The 22,394-nt window shown below is 43.5% G+C and overlaps 1 protein-coding gene across 1 annotated transcript; it reads right to left on the reverse strand.

Moving 5' to 3' along the window:
- Positions 1 to 444: 444 nt before the first annotated feature.
- On the reverse strand, positions 445 to 21,253 carry LOC110537773 (leucine--tRNA ligase, cytoplasmic). The gene is made up of 32 exons (XM_036937784.1): positions 21,124 to 21,253; positions 20,719 to 20,840; positions 20,527 to 20,614; positions 20,346 to 20,426; positions 20,120 to 20,257; positions 19,844 to 20,005; positions 15,806 to 15,918; positions 15,650 to 15,713; positions 15,011 to 15,078; positions 14,592 to 14,817; positions 14,339 to 14,426; positions 11,033 to 11,109; positions 10,862 to 10,915; positions 10,606 to 10,746; positions 10,328 to 10,405; positions 10,052 to 10,137; positions 9,785 to 9,850; positions 9,554 to 9,636; positions 8,951 to 9,089; positions 8,434 to 8,646; positions 7,447 to 7,504; positions 7,210 to 7,273; positions 6,358 to 6,541; positions 6,138 to 6,228; positions 5,904 to 6,044; positions 5,468 to 5,608; positions 3,795 to 3,905; positions 3,220 to 3,330; positions 2,691 to 2,795; positions 1,894 to 1,989; positions 1,472 to 1,604; positions 445 to 1,119 (listed from the first exon to the last, which is right to left on the reverse strand). The coding sequence occupies exons 1-32, from the start codon at positions 21,127 to 21,129 to the stop codon at positions 914 to 916; spliced, it is 3,534 nt and encodes a 1,177-aa protein (XP_036793679.1). The 5' UTR covers positions 21,130 to 21,253; the 3' UTR covers positions 445 to 913.
- Positions 21,254 to 22,394: the final 1,141 nt, after the last annotated feature.

Genomic DNA, 22,394 nt, shown 5'->3' on the forward strand with positions numbered 1-22,394 from the left:
TGAGAACATTTCCTGTTGAAAGCAAAAAAGCATTATGTTTCTATAAACACACACTACAAAGTAGAGACAGAGGTGGACCATTTCAACTACATGACTGATTTCCAAAGGGGATTTAATTAGCTGTGCTCACACTGCCAGTGGACTTCAGTCCATTAGATGTTTTTCCATTTATTCATTGTTGTGTTTTCTAGGTTGGTCATGTGAGCATCCCACCTAACTGGCAACCTAGAGCAGGGTTTCCCAAACTCGTTGCAGTTTTTGGAATTGGATATTTGAATCAGCTGTGTAGTGCTAGGGCAAAAAACAAAAGCGTGCACCTGGGGGAGTGGGGGCAGGACCAAGTTTGGGAAACCCTGACCTAGAGGACCACTGCAGAGGGAATGTGACCATAATACAGGACATATATCCCAACATGGATGAAAATAAAGAAATGCACCACCCAAATACGTTAAAGATGTATTTATTTTAGGAAAATTCACATCACCTTGTACAATTACTCTTTCGTCCATTCTTTAAAACATCATGACAGACACTGAATTGCTGAAACATAATATACGATGGGAGGACAAGACACGAGTACATTCTATTTTTTTTTTAACCACTTGAATAGAAACGGTAAAGGCAAGACTACTTCCTGGCTGTACTCCACAGAGCTGTGTATGTCAGAGCACATAGTAACATCAACAGCAGAAAAATGCTGTCTTGTCATTCTGTTACAGCCTCCTGCTGTTCAGTCCCACACCCCTACACAGAGAGCAGGGCCCTGTTCAAATGCTTTTTAACATGCATCCTTCCTACCTTCCTTGAGGTAATTACTGATATCTTTGAGACTAGATTAGCCCTTGTAAGACCAGTGGTTTCCTCAAGGATGGAAGCATTGTAAAAGTATTGAAACAGACCCAAGACCTGTGCTCTATTGTACCAGGTACACCAGGGTGTCTCCTATGTCTACGCTGAGGCCATTGTCTGTCATAAGGACCTTCCTGTCAGCCAGGCTGATGCTGAAGGACGACTTGTCAGAGATAGGCAGCTTGCCCTGCTCCTCTCTCCCCAGGATGGGCACCCGGCGAGGCCCCAGGACAGGGTCCTCAAAGCGCATCAGCTTCACTTTGGACAGGTCTGCAAGGGGACAGGAAGACAATGTAAATGCTTCACTTCAGTCAGGTCTACAGGACATAAGGGACGTGTTGAACAGCAACCTAAAATAACAAAATTCTGCTAATTGTATGATCAGGAGTTACTGTACAGAAACCAAGAGCACGGTACTCATCTAATTACTACTAGACTTAAACAATTACAACATCTAAAAGAACAATGTATACTCTGTAAAGTTTACTTTAAAAGTGAATTCAAGGAAACAGCAATAGCCCAGGGCAGGCTATTAACAAACCTTGATAAAATATGGTTCAATTACACGGTATCAATAGGAAAGCAGTGAAGTCGCAAGGTCTTTAGGGGTTTAATAACATGCCTTTAATGAATCTGTTGACTTTGGATAGTCTCCGGATGATGCTGTCTCTGCTGTCGCCCTGTCGGATGTCAATAGTGGTGGTGAAGAGACCGTTGGATGGCTGGGGGTTGAGCAGGGACACTGCCACACCGGGCTAGGGGACACAAACACACAGCTCACTGGTCTGAACTAAATGCATCATTCACGAAGTGTTCAAATCATTATACAGACATACAAATGCATGTTGTCATAAATCACATGTTTTAGTGTCAAGGAATTATTTACCATGGCTGTCAAAAATGTTGAAGTGCACATTGTGGTTTAAGAAAAAATTATGAAAGTTCTAAAAATAAAAAGATGTCTCAACACTATAATGATGCAACTACAATGATGCAAAAATCTGTGTGGAGGGCTAATCAAGCAGAAATAGTGGTAGGATTTACTTCGGATCTGAAGACACTGAACGGTTTCCCTGGGCAACAGTCCTCCTTTATTTTGTCCTCTGCCTCTGATGCGAATACCACATCTATCTGATCAAGCTGGGGATGAAAAGAGGAGAGCGAGAGAGCAAGAGAGAAAATGAGAAAGATTGAGGGAGAAACGATTAGCACAGTAGCCAGTGTGACATGCAGAGTGTGTTTGAGGCATTGTGAATTCATACTGTGGTGAACAGGTGGAGTGCAAATAAAAGAGCGTTGGCATTGGCCTGAAATCCTGATGAGATTGGCGCTGCAGCAAAGTTACCCTGATTGCACATTCAAGGCAACTGTTGTCGTTTCAGTATAATTGAGACTGGCTACAGAGGGGATTACAAACTAGATCTTTGTGTGTCAATAGCCTCTAAATAAAGGGGGCTGGCTGAATCACTCTGGTCAATACAGTACTAATAAAGTACACTTCTCTAGTGGGGAATTAGCTTGGATAATGAATGAGGTGGGAAATAGGTTAGATTGATAAAACACATAGGGCTGTATGGACAGCAGTGCTCGTAAACAGATACAAAATAGCTGCATTCCACCCTCGAGGTGAGGGATAAATGAACAGGCAAACTAAAAAAGAGAAGTCAACAGGAACGAGGGATGTTTAAAAACAACAGCTTGATGGATGTATACACTTGTTTCGGCGATGACCAGGGGGCTAAGAGTTAGAGAACGAACATCAGGTTGTGGAGTCTGTCCTCCACAACATATTCCATGAAACGTGCAGTGCTGGGAGAAAGTGAGGGAAGTGTTTGGTGTACCTCCAAAGAGTTAGTCAGATAAACTAGGTTCTCCAGCAGCACGGCTCGCTCGTCAAACTCTAGTTCCAGGTCCAGAACCCTGGCGCCATTCTTCTCCAGGTTTTCCTGAGGAACACAACACACAGCAGTTAGCCTTAAAGCGCTTGTGTTCACATCCGTTTATTTGACACACAGCACGGTTTTACAGTTAACACAGGCAATCATCTGGCTTGGAAGACTTTGTTTGTTTGATCACTTTGGCACAGCCATACCTCTAGCAATACACCATGCTGAGCTCTGAACCACTGAGTAAGGCTAGCAAATCACTGTTGTGCTGCTCCTGTATGAATACAATTGATTTAATGAAGGGAATCTTGTCCTCAATGTGCTTAACTGTACAGAGAGATGTTAATTTTTATTAGTCTCCTTGTGAGAATGCAGAGCCTGGCAGAGGTCAGCCGAGAACCCTGTTATAGTGATACCCCACCCCACCACAGATCAGGGCCCTGGGGGAGCAGAAAAGGGCCAACCCTCCTGTCCTCAGCCTCACCTTGATCATGGCCACGAATGGCATCATTCTCTTCATGTACTTTTTGAGCTCCGGCAGGGCGCCAAGCTCCATGGCAATGACCTTGTTATCAGGCAGAGCGCCCTTGTTGCTCTGAACACACACACAGGGAAGAACACACACACACGTACAGGGGGGGAAGAGTGTCAGAGTCTATCATCAAGGGGATTCCAGGTTGTCAGCAGAATGACATTCTCTACCTCTGGGCAGATCACAGCTCACAGTAGGGTCTCTCCATTCTGTTGCAACTCCACCCCAAAACAACAGGAGGGAACAGCTTGAACTCACATTTTATAACTATTTCTAAACAGACTTAGGATGTCTCACAAATGACACCCTATTCCCTATATAGTGCACTAATTTTGACCATAAACCTATAGGACCCAGCCTATGAGCCCTGGTAAAAAGTAGTGCACTACATAGGAAATAGGGTGTCCTTTGGGACTCAGGTTAAAAACCTAGTTGAGTCAGGTTCATAGTGGATTCTTTCCCCCAGAATCTCTCGGTCTGCCTTGTATGATTCCCCATGAGGCAGATTCCTGGGGGTTGGTACTTGCCTTGTAGTGTTTTCCCAGCAGCGAGAGGGCGCTGTGCTGCCAAGAGGGGTACGTCTTGGCAACGTAGATAGTGCAGTGGGAGGGCTTGGCCGTGGGCTTCACGTCACCCTTCTGTTGAGGGGAGGGACACAGAAAACGGAGAGCTCAGTCAATCTGCTAGTACTGTTCTAGTCTTATTAAACAACAGCAGTAGCATTACCGTGGCTGCGATGCGCATCAGAGCAGGCAGTCCTGATCCAGCCTGACATCCATTATCACACCGCCTGGGTTAACATGACATGACTGAGAAAAGTCACTCTAGTTAATGCTGCCAGGCCTACTCTACTCCGTTATACAAGATCACCCTCTGCTGAAACCTATCGGCAGTAGTCATTATCCCGCTCTAAAAGCTACTGTGTGAACTAGTCTCTGTGCCAAGTGGAGCCGGGCATCCGTGAACTCATTTTACATGACAGCTGTCGTCTCTTCCAGTCACCACGCTAGACACTTTGCCTTCACGGTCACCCCCCCCCCCCCCCCTCTCTCTTCTTAGATGAGTAGTGGCGGGTGTGTGTGAGCCACACATTAAATATGTCTAGTCCCCATGGCAGGATGCTACAGCTACTCTAATGGTCTCTGAAGTAGAGCTGTTCTCACTGATGGTCACGATTCAATCCATGTCGCAGAAGTTCAGCTATATAGTGCGATTGAAACGTACATTTTTTAAAGAAAGGACAACATGAATAAAATGTATGAAAGCGAGAGCTTCAAGTTGTTAATAATATTCTCCTTTGCCAAAGAATTAGATATAGCTAGAACTATATATGAATTATAGGATCTGTGCTCCCTGCTGCCTCCAGGCACTTACTAATGGAATGTCAAAATGTAGACAAGGTTGAAAAATAAACATACATGCTAGAAGCTATGAATATATAGCGCTCCGCCATACACGCATGTCACTAAAACGGAAAACTACACAGGATAACCTGATGATGGAACCTGACATTTTAACATCTGTCTAGGACTGTATCCATTTGAGAGTGAGAGCTAATTGGTCTCTGCAGTGCTGTGAGAACATTACTAAAACAATGAGATCTAACATGTCACTATTGGGGAATGGCTGCACAACTTAGTGGGATTTGCCTGTAGCCAAGGCTGGTATTGTCATGGTTTAATTAAGTGACTTGTTTTCTGGCTCAATGTGCTCTGTGAAAGGGAGAAGATTCTGCAGGACTAGTGTGTCTCATTTAACAATTAGGCTATGCATCAAACATGCAAAAGAGTGCATTTCAAAACTTAGTTCAGCTCCATAAAGCACACAATATTCACTCACGGTATTACTGTGGTACTGGTACAAATGTATTGTCATTGCAATAAAATGGCTAGTTCCCTGTTGGCTGTGTGCCCAGATCTCTCTGCACCTTGGCAGAGCGTTAATGTGACCTTGCTCTTAGCGGGGTGCCAGGTAGCTAGCTATAGGTCTTACCTTGATCTTAGTGGGGTGCCAGGTGGCTATAGGTCTTACCTTGCTCTTAGTGGGGTGCCAGGTAGCTAGCTATAGGTCTTACCTTGCTCTTAGTTGGGTGCCAGGTAGCTTAGCTATAGGTCTTACCTTGATCTTAGTGGGGTGCCAGGTAGCTAGCTATAGGTCTTACCTTGATCTTAGTGGGGTGCCAGGTGGCTATAGGTCTTACCTTGCTCTTGGGGGGTGCCAGGTAGGCCTTGAGACGTATTCTTAGGTCATGTGCTGTCTCCATGACGTACTGAGAAGAGCGCATCAGCACCTCGTCTACTGGACCTGCCACTGGCCACAATGCTTTCATCAGAGAGCCAGTCTGGGGAGAGAGGAGGGGGTATTATGGCAATATTTATGACCACAACCTTTTTTGGGGGAGGGGGTTGCGGTTCCAACTTCAGTAGGGAAAGCTCATCCTACATCCTTTTTTTAAAGCCAAACGTACCTGGACTGCGAAAGGGGAAATTGTATAGAAAATAGTTACAGTGCGGACATGCGTAACCTATTAAAAATGTGTTATTCTGAAACAAAGTATAGCCTTTCATCCTGACAAGGTTCTGATATGGATGCATGGCCTTTAGAGGTTGTCATATTGTGAGCCCTGTCCCCCTTACCTTGCCCATGAGACCCCAGGTGTGTTCACAGAGGTGTGGGCAGATGGGGGCCAGCAGCAGGGTCTGCTTCTCAATGAACTGGAACACCAGGTCCCGGTGCATCCCCTCGATGGCCAGCTCCCTGTACTTATCCTTGGCTGCCTGCCAGGACACACACACACAGTTTAGGGTCTCGTCACTGGTGATTGGGAATGCTGCACACAGCCCAAACACTGACAGATGTCAGCTTGTTACCTGGAACTCAAAGAAGCCACTCTTCAACGCCTCCTTGTACATCATCCTCTGATAGTGCTGCTCGGTCTTCATGATGCCTGCATTCATGTCACTGAACAGGGGGAAATAAGTCAACAAGTCTTAGAACTATGCTAAGGTAAGACATTTATCCTCGCTAAAGATCAATTAGTTGGAGTTTGGATGACGAATGCACACAAATTTGTGTCTCATTGGACTGTACCTGCCGAACACGCGGTCGTTGAAGGTGTCGGCTGGCCCGGTCCTCAGGTTGTTCTGATTGGCTATCATCTCCTTGACCCACTCCACCCAGGTGTAGAGGCGCAGGATGCCAGCGTCGGCCATGGCCTCCACAAAGTTAGCGTCTTCCACTGTGTCTCCCGCGTCCGCCAGGGCCATGCGCATCCCTGGGCAAAGGCGCACACACACACAACATGGTAAGACTGTTTAACACTCAGGGCGCACACACACAACACTCAGGGCGCACACACACACAACACTCAGGGCACACAACAAAGTAAGACTGTGTGCGTTCTCTGAGTGTTAAACACACACTATTACAGCGGCACTGCTAGAAACAAGCACTTTGGCACTAAAAAAAGTCCGATCAATTTGTTAAATGATGCATAATAACAATCAGAGCTTCAAAACAATTCCCCTCCATCCTCTCTTGTCTACTACAAAAGTATGTGAAGAGTGCAGTGTATTTAGGCAGTCCAACTTCTACATAAATAACCAGAACGAAGCACTCCGCCACAGGCATGGCATCATCTCAAAATTATTCATCTCCCATCACCACTCTGGGACAGATGGCATTGATTTCTATTCTCCAAGTAGGAAGAGGAGATCAAAAGGAAGGCAGGAGAAGCTTATCCCACTGCTCTGCTCCCCCTTCCTCTTCTGTTCCTCAAATAAAGCTAGCCACCCTCCCATCAGAGGAGAAACAGAAGGAAACATTGAGAAGTAAAGAATAACTAATTGATTATGCTAACGACTTCCGGAAATAAATGACTACTCCTCTCATCAAGCTTCCTAGCAATTAGGAAGCATTGTGGTAAGAGGCTGGAATGCTTACCGTCAGCAGAGAACTTGGCGATGGCTTCACTCAGAGTGAGGAAATTGCCCGTGGATTTAGACATCTGATGAATACAAACACAGATCGTTAGGAGGATCACACACAAACACACGCTTTTTGTGTAAGACACTGACGTCTTAAGACAAACACACCGCTCCCATCATGCCAGAGCGGGAGACAGAAAAAGGAGAGTTCATTGCAGTTAACAAAATCAATTTGAGAAGGAAATAAACGCACCTTTTCAGAGTTCAATAACAGGTGACCATTGGCTCGGACTGCCTGCGGCCATTTTCCGCTGTGTACACAAAGATAATCTCCTTGAAAATCATGGGGCTCTCTGGAGGGATTGTCTTACATTCCATACAATCGGCAAGGCGTCAAACCCATAACTGATTAGACCCTGCAGTGAATTGCCATTAGGCTTAAAGCTGGGCGATATGGGCAAGAATCCATATCATGATGAATTATCACGATAACGATAAGTTTATAACAATGTGCAGTTACTTTTTTTTATATTACCCTTAAAACTACTTTTTTGGGCCTCCCGGGCGGCGCAGTGGTTAAGGGCGCTGTACTGCAGCGACAGCTGTGCCATCAGAGACTCTGGGTTCGCGCCCAGGCTCTGTCGTAACCGGCCGCGACCGGGAGATCCGTGGGGCGACGCACAATTGGCCCAGCGTCGTCCGGGTTATGGAGGGCTTGGTCGGTAGGGATGTCCTTGTCTCATCGCGCACCAGCGACTCCTGTGGCAGGCCGGGCGCAGTGCGCGCTAACCAAGGTTGCCAGGTGCACGGTGTTTCCTCCGACACATTGGTGCGGTTGGCTTCCGGGTTGGATGCGCGCTGTGTTAAGAAGCAGTGCGGCTTGGTTGGGTTGTGTATCGGAGGACGCATGACTTTCAACCTTCGTCTCTCCCGAGCCCATACGGGAGTTGTAGCGATGAGACAAGATAGTAGCTACTAAACAATTGGATAACACGAAGTTGGGGAGAAAACATTTTTTAAATAAAAAATAAAAAAACACTTTTTTGAATAGTTGTGGCTACCATTGTCTCGTTTCATTTCAAACTCCTCTACGTAAGGCTACGTTATTCTAGCAAAGCATGTAAACGTTTAAATCTAAACTATTATATTAATTAGGAGGAATAACAGACTTGTACCCCTGCAGCAGCCCTAGAACCAGTGAGAGGCAGGCAGGCAGTGACAGGAAGGTGGTACATCTCACCTGTCATTGGGCCACATGGCCACGTGGTTGTACAGGTAGTAGGATAGGTGGTTGGGCACCAGGTCCTTCCCAGACACACGGGCATCCACGGGGTACCAGTACTCAAACTCCCTTCTCAGCCTCTGCAGGTGCTCCTTGGGGATGTCCGTCTTGGGGAAGGGAGAGCTCTTGAAGAAGATGAAGTCCCACACCTCCCTGGTCATCTGCTCTGGCCTTACAGAGAGAGAGAGTGCAGGCACAGACTCAGATTATGTAGTGGCTCCAATAGTACTGTATCCATAACCAAATAGGGATTTAAAAATCTGGCACAGCACATTTGTCCTCTTCTTCAAAAAGGAATACATGTGCAAAACAGTACATGATGACCATATACATCTCCAACTACTAAAATACAAACTTTCTCCATTGCAATATGTTTAAAAGGACATCTGAACATGCTGCAATATCTTCCGTCTGCATCTACAGATGCCTATCGCCGCTAAATAAGACAACCGCGTGAGAGTCGAGTGGCGCATACTTGATCCCTAGAGGAGAGGGTCCCTGTCCGTTGAGCACTCCCCCCTGGAGGAAGTGAGCCACGGTGTAGTAGGCCATGTAAATGGTGGAGTCAGATAGGGACTCGATCAGCCACTGCTGGTCCCATGGCAACCTTGTACCTATGGCAACAAGCACACCGTACAAAAAACAACAACAATCAAACACTTAATGTGAACAGTAAGGGATATGATTATCATATGAATACTATGGCTTAGCATGCTGGGTCCACCAATGAAATGGATCACAGATCATTAAGCATGTGAAACGTGTCCTTCCTGCAGTATGGCACATGACCTACTAAAACATGCTTCCTTATTGTGGGTATTTTGTCTCCATCTTAAGTCCTTGCAAATTCCAAAAAGGCTCTGAACGGTTACTGGTGGTCTCAAAAGATCCTCTGGACGTGAGAGGTCCCAGAATGTTTTCTGACAATGTGACTCTATGGGGTCTAGTTATAAACTGTATTTTATAGCTATAGCTAGGCCCAGAGTTGTAAGGTCACATGGTCAGTAAAACCTCCTGGTTCTGCACAGAATCTGCTGTGTTGTGACAAACTAACTCCAACTCCCGTCACCCTCCTCACCCAGTCCGTAGGTACGAGAGCAGGCGTGCTCCTGGAGCCAGTCCAGAGTGGCCTCAAAGTTCTTCCTTGTCTCGTCACAGAACCTAAAGAGTCAAACATATACAGGAAGCAGTTTGATCAACAAAATCGTCAACACACTGACACATTGCTTTGACAAGGAGCTTGTTAGCAGTGGTATAGTCACTGGAGGGAGCTGGGGCAGTTGAGCGACAGAACAGCGGAATGACTCACGTCTCCAGTGGCTTCAGGCATTCCATGGCCTGCTGTTTCCACTCTTTGTCTCCATAATCCAGATACCTGTCAGACGGACACCACATACTTTAGAAATTCAGCTCAGAAATGTTCAGTTTAGAGTTTCCCTAATAATTACCCTTAGATACTTGTCTATGCTGTCAGGTAGCCTTGGATCCACACTGAACATCACGCCATTGCTATCAGTGAAAAGACAACAGGAAAAACTACCATAAATCAGGGAGTATTTTCAGGCTCCATACTCACCACTGGTCGCATAGTGCCACCACACACTCGTCTGAAGAGCGTGACATCACCTGCTTCTCTGGCTCCATGTAGATCAAAGCTTGGCCCTGGGAACATTGGTAGAGATCCCAGTTAGAAAACAGAGACACATAATAAAGAACCGTATCAAACACATCATACAGGTCAGAGAAAGAACCAACAGTAGCATACAGCACCACATTGTAAACATAGTTGCAGAAAATAAACAGAAATGCAATAAATAGATTGGTATCAAATAATTGATTTCAACCAGGGTACCTTCTCCACCATCATCTTCTGGATGGGTTTCTTGACATCCTGCACCTTTTGGCCCTTGTAGCCTTCAACCAGCATGATCTGAGAAAAGAAGACCATTCATTAGAAAAATCAGAGAACATGTGGATGTTGATTTTTCATATACCATTGTATGTTGTTGAACACCTCTGATGCACATCTATAGCCCCAAGTATCCTGAACTGTTCTATGGGGATAAATAAAGCTGCATTGTATTATACGTATGCATAGTCGAGATGTTCTGTGTAGCCATTAGGACTCACCCCTTCATAGAAGCCCTTGAGGTAAACCTTCTCCTTGGCCTCTGCCAGCTTCTCACGGTCATTCTGGCTCTGGATCTTCAACTCGTCACACACCAGAGGAGCAGACAGGTTCCCATAGCCAGGGATCTCAATGATGGGCACCTGGAGGAGTAGGGCAGCAGTGAATATTAGGCACACACTGCACTGTCTGATCATTTAGGGACCGGATAAAGGACGTGAGAGGCAAGGCGAGGGTGTCAGTGTGACTTAAGCTTACCGGCTCAAAAGGTAGGACCATCTTGTCTTCGATACCATATTTCTCTCTCAGGGCCTATAATCCAAGTGACCTCCAATTACATCAATAACAAAAACACATTTTGCAATGCATAGGTTAACTAAAATAGACCAGTAGCCACAAACGGGCACAGTTTTGTACAGTTAGTGTCACCTGTTTCTTTTTGATATCCCTGAGGGCAGCGATGTCATCAGGTGCATCGGACGGTACGCTGGTGACAATGCCAGTGCCTGGGGGGGGGGGGGGGGGGGTCACAAAACAAGTGGACCAGGATCACATGACAAACAAAACCAACATCTACAAAACACAAGACATGCCCCTGCTGTGTCCTCTGAGGTAGTCATTGCCTTTTCTATCAAACACAGGATGATGCGCATTAGAGCGAACAAAGCCATAGATATCTGCTTTCTGATATTTCAATTCAACCACACCATTTTGATGCAGATGTAAACGCCTGGAGCACAGCGGACCAAAATTATTAATTGTAATGACCAATAGTGCAGCATCCCATCAGGTGTACATCAGTAAGTCACAACTTGTCTGTCGGCCCTGCATTCAAGACCAAAATTGGTTAAAGAAATGTTTGATAAACAAAAAAGTAGACCAGTTTAAAAATGACAAAAAATGTCACCGCTGTGCCATATAGCGATGAACTGATACACAAAACGACACCGGATTCAAAATTTAGCATTTTTCAATTTACCAAAATATGTAGATTTTCTTTGTTCGCAGGTTCAGTAATGGCTGAAAAATTGCAACATTACGCTGCAAATCGCACTGTTGGTTGACTTTAAAAGTCCTAGTCAATCGATCAATAATATAATACTCTTAGCAAATAAAATCAATGATAACAATGATAATAGAAAGGTTCAGAACTTGTGTGAAACATCACAGCAGAGTAAAAAAATATAATCTAAAAATAAAATGGATGGTGTTCAAAGATTGATGGGAGGGGGTTGAGGGGAGCTGAATAATGGGACTAAAAACAAAAAGATACCTATTGTAAAATATACTGTGTCCGTAAAATGCATATTACTGTGCAGTCGGAAAATATTCAGACCCCTTGACTTCTTCCACATTTGGTTACGTTACAGCCTTATTCCAAAATGGATCAACAACAAAAAAGTCCCCTAAATCTACACACAACACCCATAATTACAACTAGAAAAAAGGTTGAGAATTTTTTTGCAAATGTATTAAAAAAATAAAACATTAACACAAGTATTCAGACTAAATTGAGCTCAGGTGCATGTTGTTTCCATTGATCATCCTTGAGATGTTTCTACAACTAGATTGGAGTCCACCTCTGGTAAATTCAAATGATTGGTCATGATTTGGGAAGGTACACAACTGTCTATACAAGTTCCCACAGTTGACAGTGCATGTCAGAGCAAAAACAAAGCCATGAGGTCGAAGGAATTGTCAGTAGAGCTCCGAGACAGGATTGTGTCGAGGCACAGATCTAGGGAACGGTCCCAAAAAATGTCTGCAGCATTGAAGGTCCCCCAAGAATACAGTGGCTTCCATCATTCTTAAATGGAAGAAGTTTAGAACCTCCAAGACTCTTCCTATAGCTGGCCGCCCGACCAAACGGAGCAATTGGGGGAGAAGGGCCATGGTCAGGGAGGTGAACAAGAACCCAGAGCTCCTCTGTGGTGATGGTAGAACCTTCCAGAAGGACAACCATCACTGCAGCAGTCCATCAATCAGGCATTTATGGTAGAGTGACCAGATGGAAGCCACTCCTCAGTAAAACGCACATGACAGCCTGCTTGGAGTTTGCCAAAAGGAGCCGAAAGTGCTCTCAGGCCATGAGAAACAAGATTCTCTGGTCTGATGAAACCAAGATTGAACTCTTTGGCCTGAAAGTCAAGCGTCACATCTGGAGGACACCTGGCACCATCCCTACGGTGAAGCATGGTGGTGGCAGCATCATGCTATGGGGATGTATTTCAGCGGCAGGGACTGGGAAACTAGTCAGGATCGAAGGAAAAGATGAACGGAGCAAAGTACAGAGAAATCCTTGATGAAAACCTGCTCCAGAGCGCTCAGGACCTCAGACTTGAGCAAAGGTTCAACTTCCAAAGGGGCAACAACCCTAAGCACACAGCCAAGACAACACCAGATTGGCTTCAGGACAAGTCTCTCAATGTCCTTGAGTGGCCTAGCCAGAGTCTGGACTTGAACCTGATCTCCGGAGATCTGAAAATAGCTGTGCAGCGACGCTTCCCGTCCAACTTGACAGAGCTTGAGAAGACCTGCAGAGAAGAATGGGAGAAACTCCCCAAATACAGGTGTGCCAAGCTTGTACCGTCATACCCAAGAAGACTCGCTGCCAAAGGTGCAAACTACCTCCCCTCCAGGACACCTTCAGCACCCGATGTCACAGTTAGGCCAAAAAGATAATCAAGGACAATAATCACCTGAGCCACTGCCTGTTCACACCACCTAGAAGGTGAGGTCAGTACAGGTGCATCAAAGCTGGGACGGAGAGACTGAAAAACAGCTTCTATCTAGCTCAAGACCATAAGACTTAAATAGCCATCACTAGCACATAGACGCTGCTGCCTACATACATAGACTTAATCACTGGCCACTTTAATAAAATGGAACACTAGTCATTTTAATCATGTTTACATATCTTGCATTACTCATCTCATATGTATACTGTATTCTATACTATCTACTGTATCTTAGTCTATGCCACTCTGACATTGCTCATCCATATATATTCTAAATTCCATTTACTTAGATTTGTGTGCATGTTGTGAAATGGTTAGATATTACTGCACTGTTGGAGCTAGAAACAAGCATTTAGCTACTCCCGCAATAACATCTGCTATACACGTGTTTTTGACCAATAAAATATGATTTGATTTTAACAAAGTACTGAGTAAAGGGTCTGAATACTTACATGTGATATGATTTATTTGTTATAATTTATCAAAAATGTCTAAACCACTTTTTGCTTTGTCGTTATGAGGTATTGTGTGTAGATTGAGGGGGAGGACAATTTAATCCATTTTAGAATAAGGCTGTAACAAAATGTGGAAAAAGTAATGGGGTCTGAATACTTCCCGAATGCACTCAGAAGCGTAAGTGTTGTTCTCTATTAGTTTACTTCAATTAAGGGAGGGGTGGTAGTGTTGGGGGAATATAATAAAGACACATAAAAAATATTTATCAATAAAATATGGGGGATTGGAAATGATGCAGGCAATTACATTGATGGAAGCCACAATCCATCTGTAATATTAAAGCTGATCTACCCCCTAATAAAAAGTAATCTCTTGTCCATTTCAGCAATGTTCACTGTGCTCTACAATGACTTATGTCTCCTTCACTTTAGCTCTTCAAAAGGAGGACTGCCTCAAGCCGTCTCAATGTGCTCTAGCAGAGACAGGATGGATGCAGTTACAAAGCGGTATTTGGAGCATTCTCAATACTTTATTCCAATACCTTTGTCCTCCTTGATGGTAAGCATGGGCAGGGCATAGATGGTCCGGTAAGACGACAGCGGGGCACTAAGAGCACATCCAAGAATATCCTACAGAGAAGGTAAAAATACATTTACCACTATGTGAGTGTATGTGGTCAAACTCATAAGGTGCGTGCGTGTGTGTCAGAGGGAACTCAGGCTATTTAAAGTACATTATTGCGTAAATGTGTGTGCAGACACTTAAACATAAGGATGTCATTTAAATGTGCACACCTTTCCCAGAACATCCATGACCACTGTAACCTTGCCGTTCTCCTTGGTGAAGCCTTGGTAAGACATGTTCCTAGCTGACCTCCTCGTGCTAATGAACACGTCTCCACAGGCCATCTCAAAGGCTATGTACTTGATGTCAGGATGGACCCAGCAGTTAGTCTGGCCAAACATGGTCTCTGGTCTGAGAGTAGCTGCCACCAAGAAGATGTTCTTCCCTTTAAGGCCACTGAGGGTAACAGTTTTCAGAAGAGTATTTGCAGAAGGTGGATGGTAGTCTTTCCCCAACCAGCAACAAATGTTACCTGCTATCAGGCAAAACTGCTAGGTCTAAAATGTGACAAAGTTGATTGTATATCATATCAATGACAATGTAGGTCATGCTAAAAAAAACACTATGTCTAGTCTGCTACATACAGTACCTTAGTTTTGCAGGGTAGGGCTCTACAACCTTCATCTTGATGAGGGTATACTCCTGTGGTCCAACTCCCTAGAATGTAAAAGCGTGATTATAGAGCTGCAGCTACACAACAGAGGGACAAAACCTCATTGAGATTATGTTCCTGCCATCCATCTATACCATGCAGTGTCAGAGGAAGAACCTAAAAATTGTCAAACTCCAGCGACCCAAGTCATAACCTGTTCCCTCTGCTACAGCAAGTCTAGAACCAACATGACCCTGAAAATCTTCTACCCCCTAGCCATAAGTCTACTAAATAGTTGATTAAATAATTAACCAAATAGCTACCTGGACTATCTGCACTGACACTTTTTCCACTAACTTTGACTCATCAGATACACTGCTGCTACTGTTTATTATATGTCTCTTTATTCCAAGTTATATGTACTTATCTAAATAAATTACTTCATACTCCTGCATATCGACTCAGTACAGGTACCCCGTGTATCTAGCCAAGTTATCTCATTGCACATTTATTATTTCTCCATTTTCTTTCTCTCTGCATTGTTGGAAAGGGCCCGTAAGTAAGCATTTCATTGTTACCTGTTTTTTCCAAAGCATTTGATGAATAAAATGTAATGTAGTGGCAAGAAAATCTCACCTCTCCAGTCTGCCTGTCATGGTCCATACATGGCTGTCCATCTTTTGGAGAGTAGATGGTATACCTGCAAAAAGTTAGAATGTAAATCAATGTAATAATGCTACAAGGTTTACACATTGCAAGGTTATAATAAACCTTTCCAAGTCCTACACATACCTTTTACCAAACTTGATTTTCTTCCTCTCTTTCAGGGTGATGAACTGCCACCTCACGAAGGAGTCGTAGAAAGGGTTGACATCGGTTGTGATGAAGGAGCGTCGCCAGTCCACCTGTGATATAATTATGCTTAAGAACCAGGACAGCACCTGAAATACTTTCAAAGTGAAGTAATGGTTGTTGATCTGTACATTTAGGTCTGAATCTTAACTTGAGAACCACACATTTAACTTTCAAATAGTCATACATGGATGTCATTGCTACAGTACTGTTTTTAATTGGTTAACTTTGCATAGGCTTACATTTAAGTCATGTTTAAAAACCCACTTTCAATGCAACATACCAAAATGAACAATGCAAGAGATTTTGTTGTAGGCAGAAAGCATCGAAGTAGGATTCTATTGCATTGACACGCACGACTCAGCCCGGACTCGACACAGACCGGTGCGGCATAAACAATCAGAGATGCAGTAGGCCTAGATACAAATAGACCATTGTCAGATATGGATCTGTGCCGTTTATTTTGAACTGGACTGTGTTGACAGCATTAGCGGTCGTGAGTAGATGCGCTTGTTGTGATATCAAAGCGAGAGCTGCATGTAGTCGCGTGTGCACATTTTGTACATATTCTATCCAGTTATTGAGGTATTAGCCCAGTTATAGATCATTTGTAGTCAGCAATAGGGGAGTGATTGCGTCCTTCAAGAGCATCAAATGTGTGCATGCATTTTATTCTTGTATCCCCTTTTTCCTCCCCAATTTCGTGGTATCCAATTGTCCCATCATTGCAGCTCCCGCACGGACTCTGGAGAGGCGAAGGTCAAGTGCCATGCGTCCTCTGAAACACGACCCCGCCAAGCCGCACTGCCTCTTGACACAATGCTCACTTAACCTGGAAGCCAGCCACACCAATGTGTTGGAGGAAACACCTGGTGACCGTGTCAAGAGTGCATGCGCTTGGCCCGCCAGTGGAGACGGTAGAGCGCGATGGGACAAGGACATCCCGGCCGGTCAAACCCTTCACTAACCCGGACGACGCTGCGCCAATTTTGCGTCGCCTCATGGATCTCCCGTTCGCAGCCGGCTGCAACACTGCCCGGTATCAAACCAGGATCTGTAAGTGACTTAGACTGCTGCGCCACTCGGGAGGCCAAAATGTGTACATTTCTAAACATCTTTGAAAAGCGAGTCAGGTAAAGAGCTGTTTCTTTTGTCTTAAAGGGGCAGTGTTGTATTTTGAGACTGGCTACTTAGCTTATTGAAGCCTATAGACAGAGTGTAGCATAATTTGAGTTTCTGATAATGATCCATCATATGGAGAATCTACTCTGCGTTAGCTAACTTGAGCTGGCTAACGTTAACCATTAGCCATACAGACCGAGTATTGGTAGTGGTGAGCTACAATTCACCAATCACAATTTGACTTAAACAGCCAGATTCCCCACGTGGGGGACGGACGGATGATCCTGCTCTGATTTTCTAGTCTGGGTTGCTCTGACTTCTCCTGTACCAGCAACAGGCTTGCCTCTGGCAAATCATTCCTGCCTGATTGAACTGTTTAGTACCTTGTCTGGACTTCTTTTTCATCCCCCAATTTGTTTGGCCAATTTTTCAACCCGTTCTTCCTATGTATTATTGCCCCTGGAATCTATCTACTTAGATTTACCACACTATATCGCTATTGGATTAGTTGACTCTCCCTCGACCAGTGAAGCAGTCTCTTGCTCTGAAGCGCCTCGCTCCTAACTCCGCCGTCAATCGGTAAGTCTCTACTTTATATCGGCTGGCTTTTGTGTGTTCTGTGGGATCCTGCCTCTGCTAGACTAGTTGGTGTTGATTTCTGGCTTATTACGTAGCTATATCGACCATGGTGGTTGGCTAGCTAGGCTAGTTAGCTGGCTAGGCTAGCAAACAGGCAAAAATATCTAACTTTAACTGGCTGGCTAAGGCAACTGTATACAAGTTATCACTTGATAACTGGTTAGATGGCGTTATGCATTTCCCAAACTTTGGTTTACTTTATTGAATCTGTAAGCTAGGTGTTGATAGCAACTGACTGGCTCAACTGGCTGGTAGGGCTAACGTTAGCAGGCAAGTTGGCTCGCAACCTTGCAAGCTGATTTGTAACAAATTCATAAAGTATTTGCTTGTAAGTTGCCTGAACATTTTATTGAAACCAGTAGTAATCAGTGCAAACGATTGTTTAATTTGAAGTTACACATTTGAAGTTATTTATGTTAAGAGTTCACAGTATGGGGAATAGGCTGGCTTGCAAGGCAGTCCATATTACTCACTCCACGGAAAAACATTTTCCGGCATGACATCGGCATTCTGATCGGTTTTATGTAATTACTCGAAAAATAAAAAAATTGTTATAACTTGAATTCAGACTTAAATGCATATACTTATAGAAATCCATATGTTACGTTTTTGCTCCCTACCCTTTAACATCAGGATTCATGGTACTGCATACAAGAATCAAGCTCAGTTTACTGTTTTCTTGTCATTAAATCAAATAGTATTGGTCACATACACATGATTTTCAGAATTTATTGCGGGTGTGGTCGAAATGCTTGTGCTTCTAGCTCTGACAGTGCAGTAATATCTAACAAATGACTCAACATATACCCAAATCTGACTAACATAGTCCACAATACAGTAAATACATATGAGATGAGTAATGCCAGATATGTAAACATTAAAGTGTTCCATTCCTTAGTGGCCAGAGATTTCAAGTCTATGCCTATAGGCAACATCCTGTAATGTGCTAATGATGGCTGTTTAACAGTCTGACAGCCTTGAGATAGAAGCTGTTTTTCAGTCTTTCGGTCCCATCTTTGATGCACCTGTACTGACCTGGCCTTCTGGGTGATAGCGAGATGAACAGGAAGTGGCTCGGGTGGTTGATGTCCTTGATGATCTTTTTGGCCTTCCTGTGACATTGGGTGCTGAAAGTGTCCTGGAGGGCGGGTAGTTTGCCCCCGGTAATATGTTAGGCAGACCACACCACCCTCTGGAGAGCCTTGCGGTTGCCTGTCCGGAAGCAAGACGTCGGTCTGGTTTTCCTTTTGTAGTCCATGATTGTCTGTAGTCCCTGCCACATACGTCTCGTGTCTGAGCCGTTGAATTGCGACTCCACTTTGTCTCTATACTGACGTTTAGCTTGTTTGATTGCCTGGCGGAGTGAATAACTACACTGGTAATATGGCAGAATATAAACAGTCACCTTGCCATGGTTAAATGCGTTAAATCCTGAAGCGTGGATTCCGATTGGTCAGACAAGCGTTGAATAGTTCGAAGCACTGTTTGAGTTTTTGCATATAGGACGGGAGGAGCAAGATGGAGTCGTGGTCAGATTTTCCCAAAAGGAGGATGGTTGAGGGCCGTCTTATCATTCCGGAAGTTTGAAAAGCAATGGTAGAGAGTCTTAGCAGCGCGAGTAGTACAGTCGATATGTTGATAGAACTTCGGCAGCCTAGTCCTTAGATTTGCTTTATTAAAATCCCCAGCTATAATAAATGCAGCCTCAGGATATGTGGTTTCCAGTTTACATAAAGTCAGTCCAGTGAAGTTCCTTAAGGGCCGTCGAGGTATTGGCTTGAGTTGGGATGTAAACGGCCGTGGCAATGACAGAGAACTCTCTTGGGAGATAATAAGGTGGATATTTAATTGATGTATTCTACGTTGAGTGAACAAAAGGACTTGAGATCCTGTATGTTCCTAAAATTACACCATGAGTTGTTAATCATGAAATACACCCCTCCGTATCCCGGAGAGATATTTATTCCTTTCTGCGCGATGTATTGAGAATACTGCTGGCTTCACCGACTCCGACAGAATATCCAGAGACAGCCATGTTTTCATTTAACAAAGTATGTTACAGGCCCGATGTCTTTCTGGAAAGAAATCCTTGCTCTAAGCTCATCAACTTTGTTATCCAATGACTGAACATTAGCAAGTAATATACTCGGAAGCGGTTGGAGGTGTGCGCGCCTCCTAAGTCGAACCAGCAGGCAGCCTCGAGACATTATTACTCACCTTCACACCCATCATCTTCAGGTCTTTCACGGTCATGGGTGGGAAGTACTCCAGCCAGTGCGCCGCGTTTGCAAACGGTACTATCTCCATGTCACTCAACCCCAGAGACTTCATTATGTCCCACTGGAATTTTGACCCTCCAGCCTTTGCCACTGCTTTGCTCTGATGATCACACAAGAGATCACAATGAGATTACATGGTGTATGAATGGGAACAATTTCCCCCAAGAATATGAGTAGCGCAGAGGATCAATTGAAATGTTCATCTAAAGTTCACCTTTTTGCCCTTAGCTTTGTCCTTGATGATGAACTCATCTGCAAACTTGGGCTTCTCCTCTTCTTCCTCCTCCTCTTCAGGAAACTGTGGTGGGTTGCCGTAAACCTCCATCTCTCTCTTCAGCTTGTCTGCACAGGCCTGTGGATTAAAATACATTTTAATGTTTAACTTCCAACCATGACATTGTATAATGTACACAGCAAACAAGGGATTAAATTTAACTCACTTTGATTGGCATTCCTGTACAATGCAACCCAAATGGAAATAGGCATTGCTTCCCTTTCAAGCGTTGGAAACCAACAGCAAACTACAAAGAAAAAGACAGATATGTCAGCAAATTGTAAAATGAATCTTTCACAGAGGATATTTAACATAAGACCTGTAAGTCAAATCTATATAAATCTTACCTCGCACTTCGAAAGGCAGAAAGTATGACCAAGATGCAGCCTTCCATTCATGTAAGGGTAGGGGAAGGTGACAAAGTATTTGTTTTTGCTACAAAGGAGAGGGTGGTGCATTAGAAATTGGTTGGGAAAAGTGGACATGAAAACTAAAATAGAGCGTTGATGATCATAAAATAACAGTCCCAGTAGACTTACTTGGTGCTTTCCCCAATAGTGGTGGGTGCATCACAATCAAACGTTCTTTCCTTCTCCCATTTCTGCTGCATGTCCTCTTCTATCTTTCTGAGGAAGTCCAACTTAGCTGTTCCCTTCCGCTCCTAAAATTAATGTAATGTATAATTTAAAATATATATTTGTTATTATTAAACATCAAATATGCGTCTTAACTAGATAGCCAGACGTAGGTCTCTTCCCGGTGTCTAGTTTTGTCTTTTCTAAGTAACGTGTTAGTTGCTAGCTAGCAAGCTAGTTCAAGTTAGCTAATGCTAATGCAGCTAAGTGCTAGCTAACAAAGTAGTTGGCTAGTTATGCATAACATGACTAGCATTAAACCTGAAAAGCATCATACATGCACAAGTAGAGTAAGTAGCCACGACGTACCGTCATTTTGATATAGAAATATACAGAAAACGGTAAAAACTGATAATCTGTCAAGAAAACCCACGCCAACAGCTTCGGCACTTGGCTGATGACATCTACACTACAGCAAGGGACAGCCTTTGCAGACTTCTGGGAAATGTAGTATAAGCGAGTGGCTCTTTTACAGCATATGGACACAGACTACGTTCTCTGAGTACAAAAACACAATAAGACTATTTCACACATATATCAACGCATATAAATGCATATAAACTATATATATATATATATATGTGTTTTTTTTAAACAGGGTGAAATGATTTTGATACGATTTTAGGCAAGGTCTTATTTTCCTACCAACTGAGTGAAGAGTCAACCCTGGCCTGGCTCCAGTATTATTGAAACTTTGAAATTGAATTTTTAAATACATTTGCAAAACCTAGAGCGAAATCCTACAAAAGTGTTTTTATTAATATTTTTTTTATTGAGAACAAATCAATACAGAGAAAACATGAGGGAACACAAGTATATATAGATTATATACAATGGACAATTGAGCTAGGGGGTACAATATCACATTACACAAAGACCTTAAGGGACATACATACACTTATAATTCTAACAGCTTTTTTATTAGTAAAGTATTTAATTGTCTTAAAACACAGTTCAATTTCTTTTTGTAGGGTAAGAAAATGTGTTTTTTTGCTAGTAAATGTACATTTGTGAATATGAAATTTGGCCAAAAGAATAATGAAATGAATTACATAAAAATGTTTCAGCTTATTCCTATCGTAGGTAAAGAATCCAAGCAGTACATCTCCCCACAATAGTGTAAGACCTTCATAAAAGTGTTCAATTATACATCTACTTATGTCTTGCCACAGTTTTCTTACATGAATACAATGCCAAAAAAGATGCAACACTGTTTCTGGGTGGTCATTACAAAAGGAGCAATTTCAGTTGATATTTTCCTTAAACTTCTTCATATAGTGGTTGGCAGGATGATATTTATGAATCATTTTAAAGGAAACTTCTTCAATTTTGTTAACAAGTAAGGATGTGTGTGGCAACATCCAAACTTTTTTCCAACAGATATTATCAATACATCCATTCCAATAAGGCATGACATAAGGTATAGATAGATACAACATCCTGCTGAAACAAGGTTCGTATCGCTCTGTTGTTGAATGGACCAAAAGAGAAACAAATATTTCCTACTACAAAAGTTGAATGATGGTTACCCCTTGGTTTAGTCGTCACTAGTTACCACATCCACAAATAGATAAACCCCG

The sequence above is a fragment of the Oncorhynchus mykiss genome, chromosome 12 (assembly GCF_013265735.2).
Source record: "Oncorhynchus mykiss isolate Arlee chromosome 12, USDA_OmykA_1.1, whole genome shotgun sequence".
In the NCBI taxonomy this organism is placed as follows: domain Eukaryota; kingdom Metazoa; phylum Chordata; class Actinopteri; order Salmoniformes; family Salmonidae; genus Oncorhynchus; species Oncorhynchus mykiss.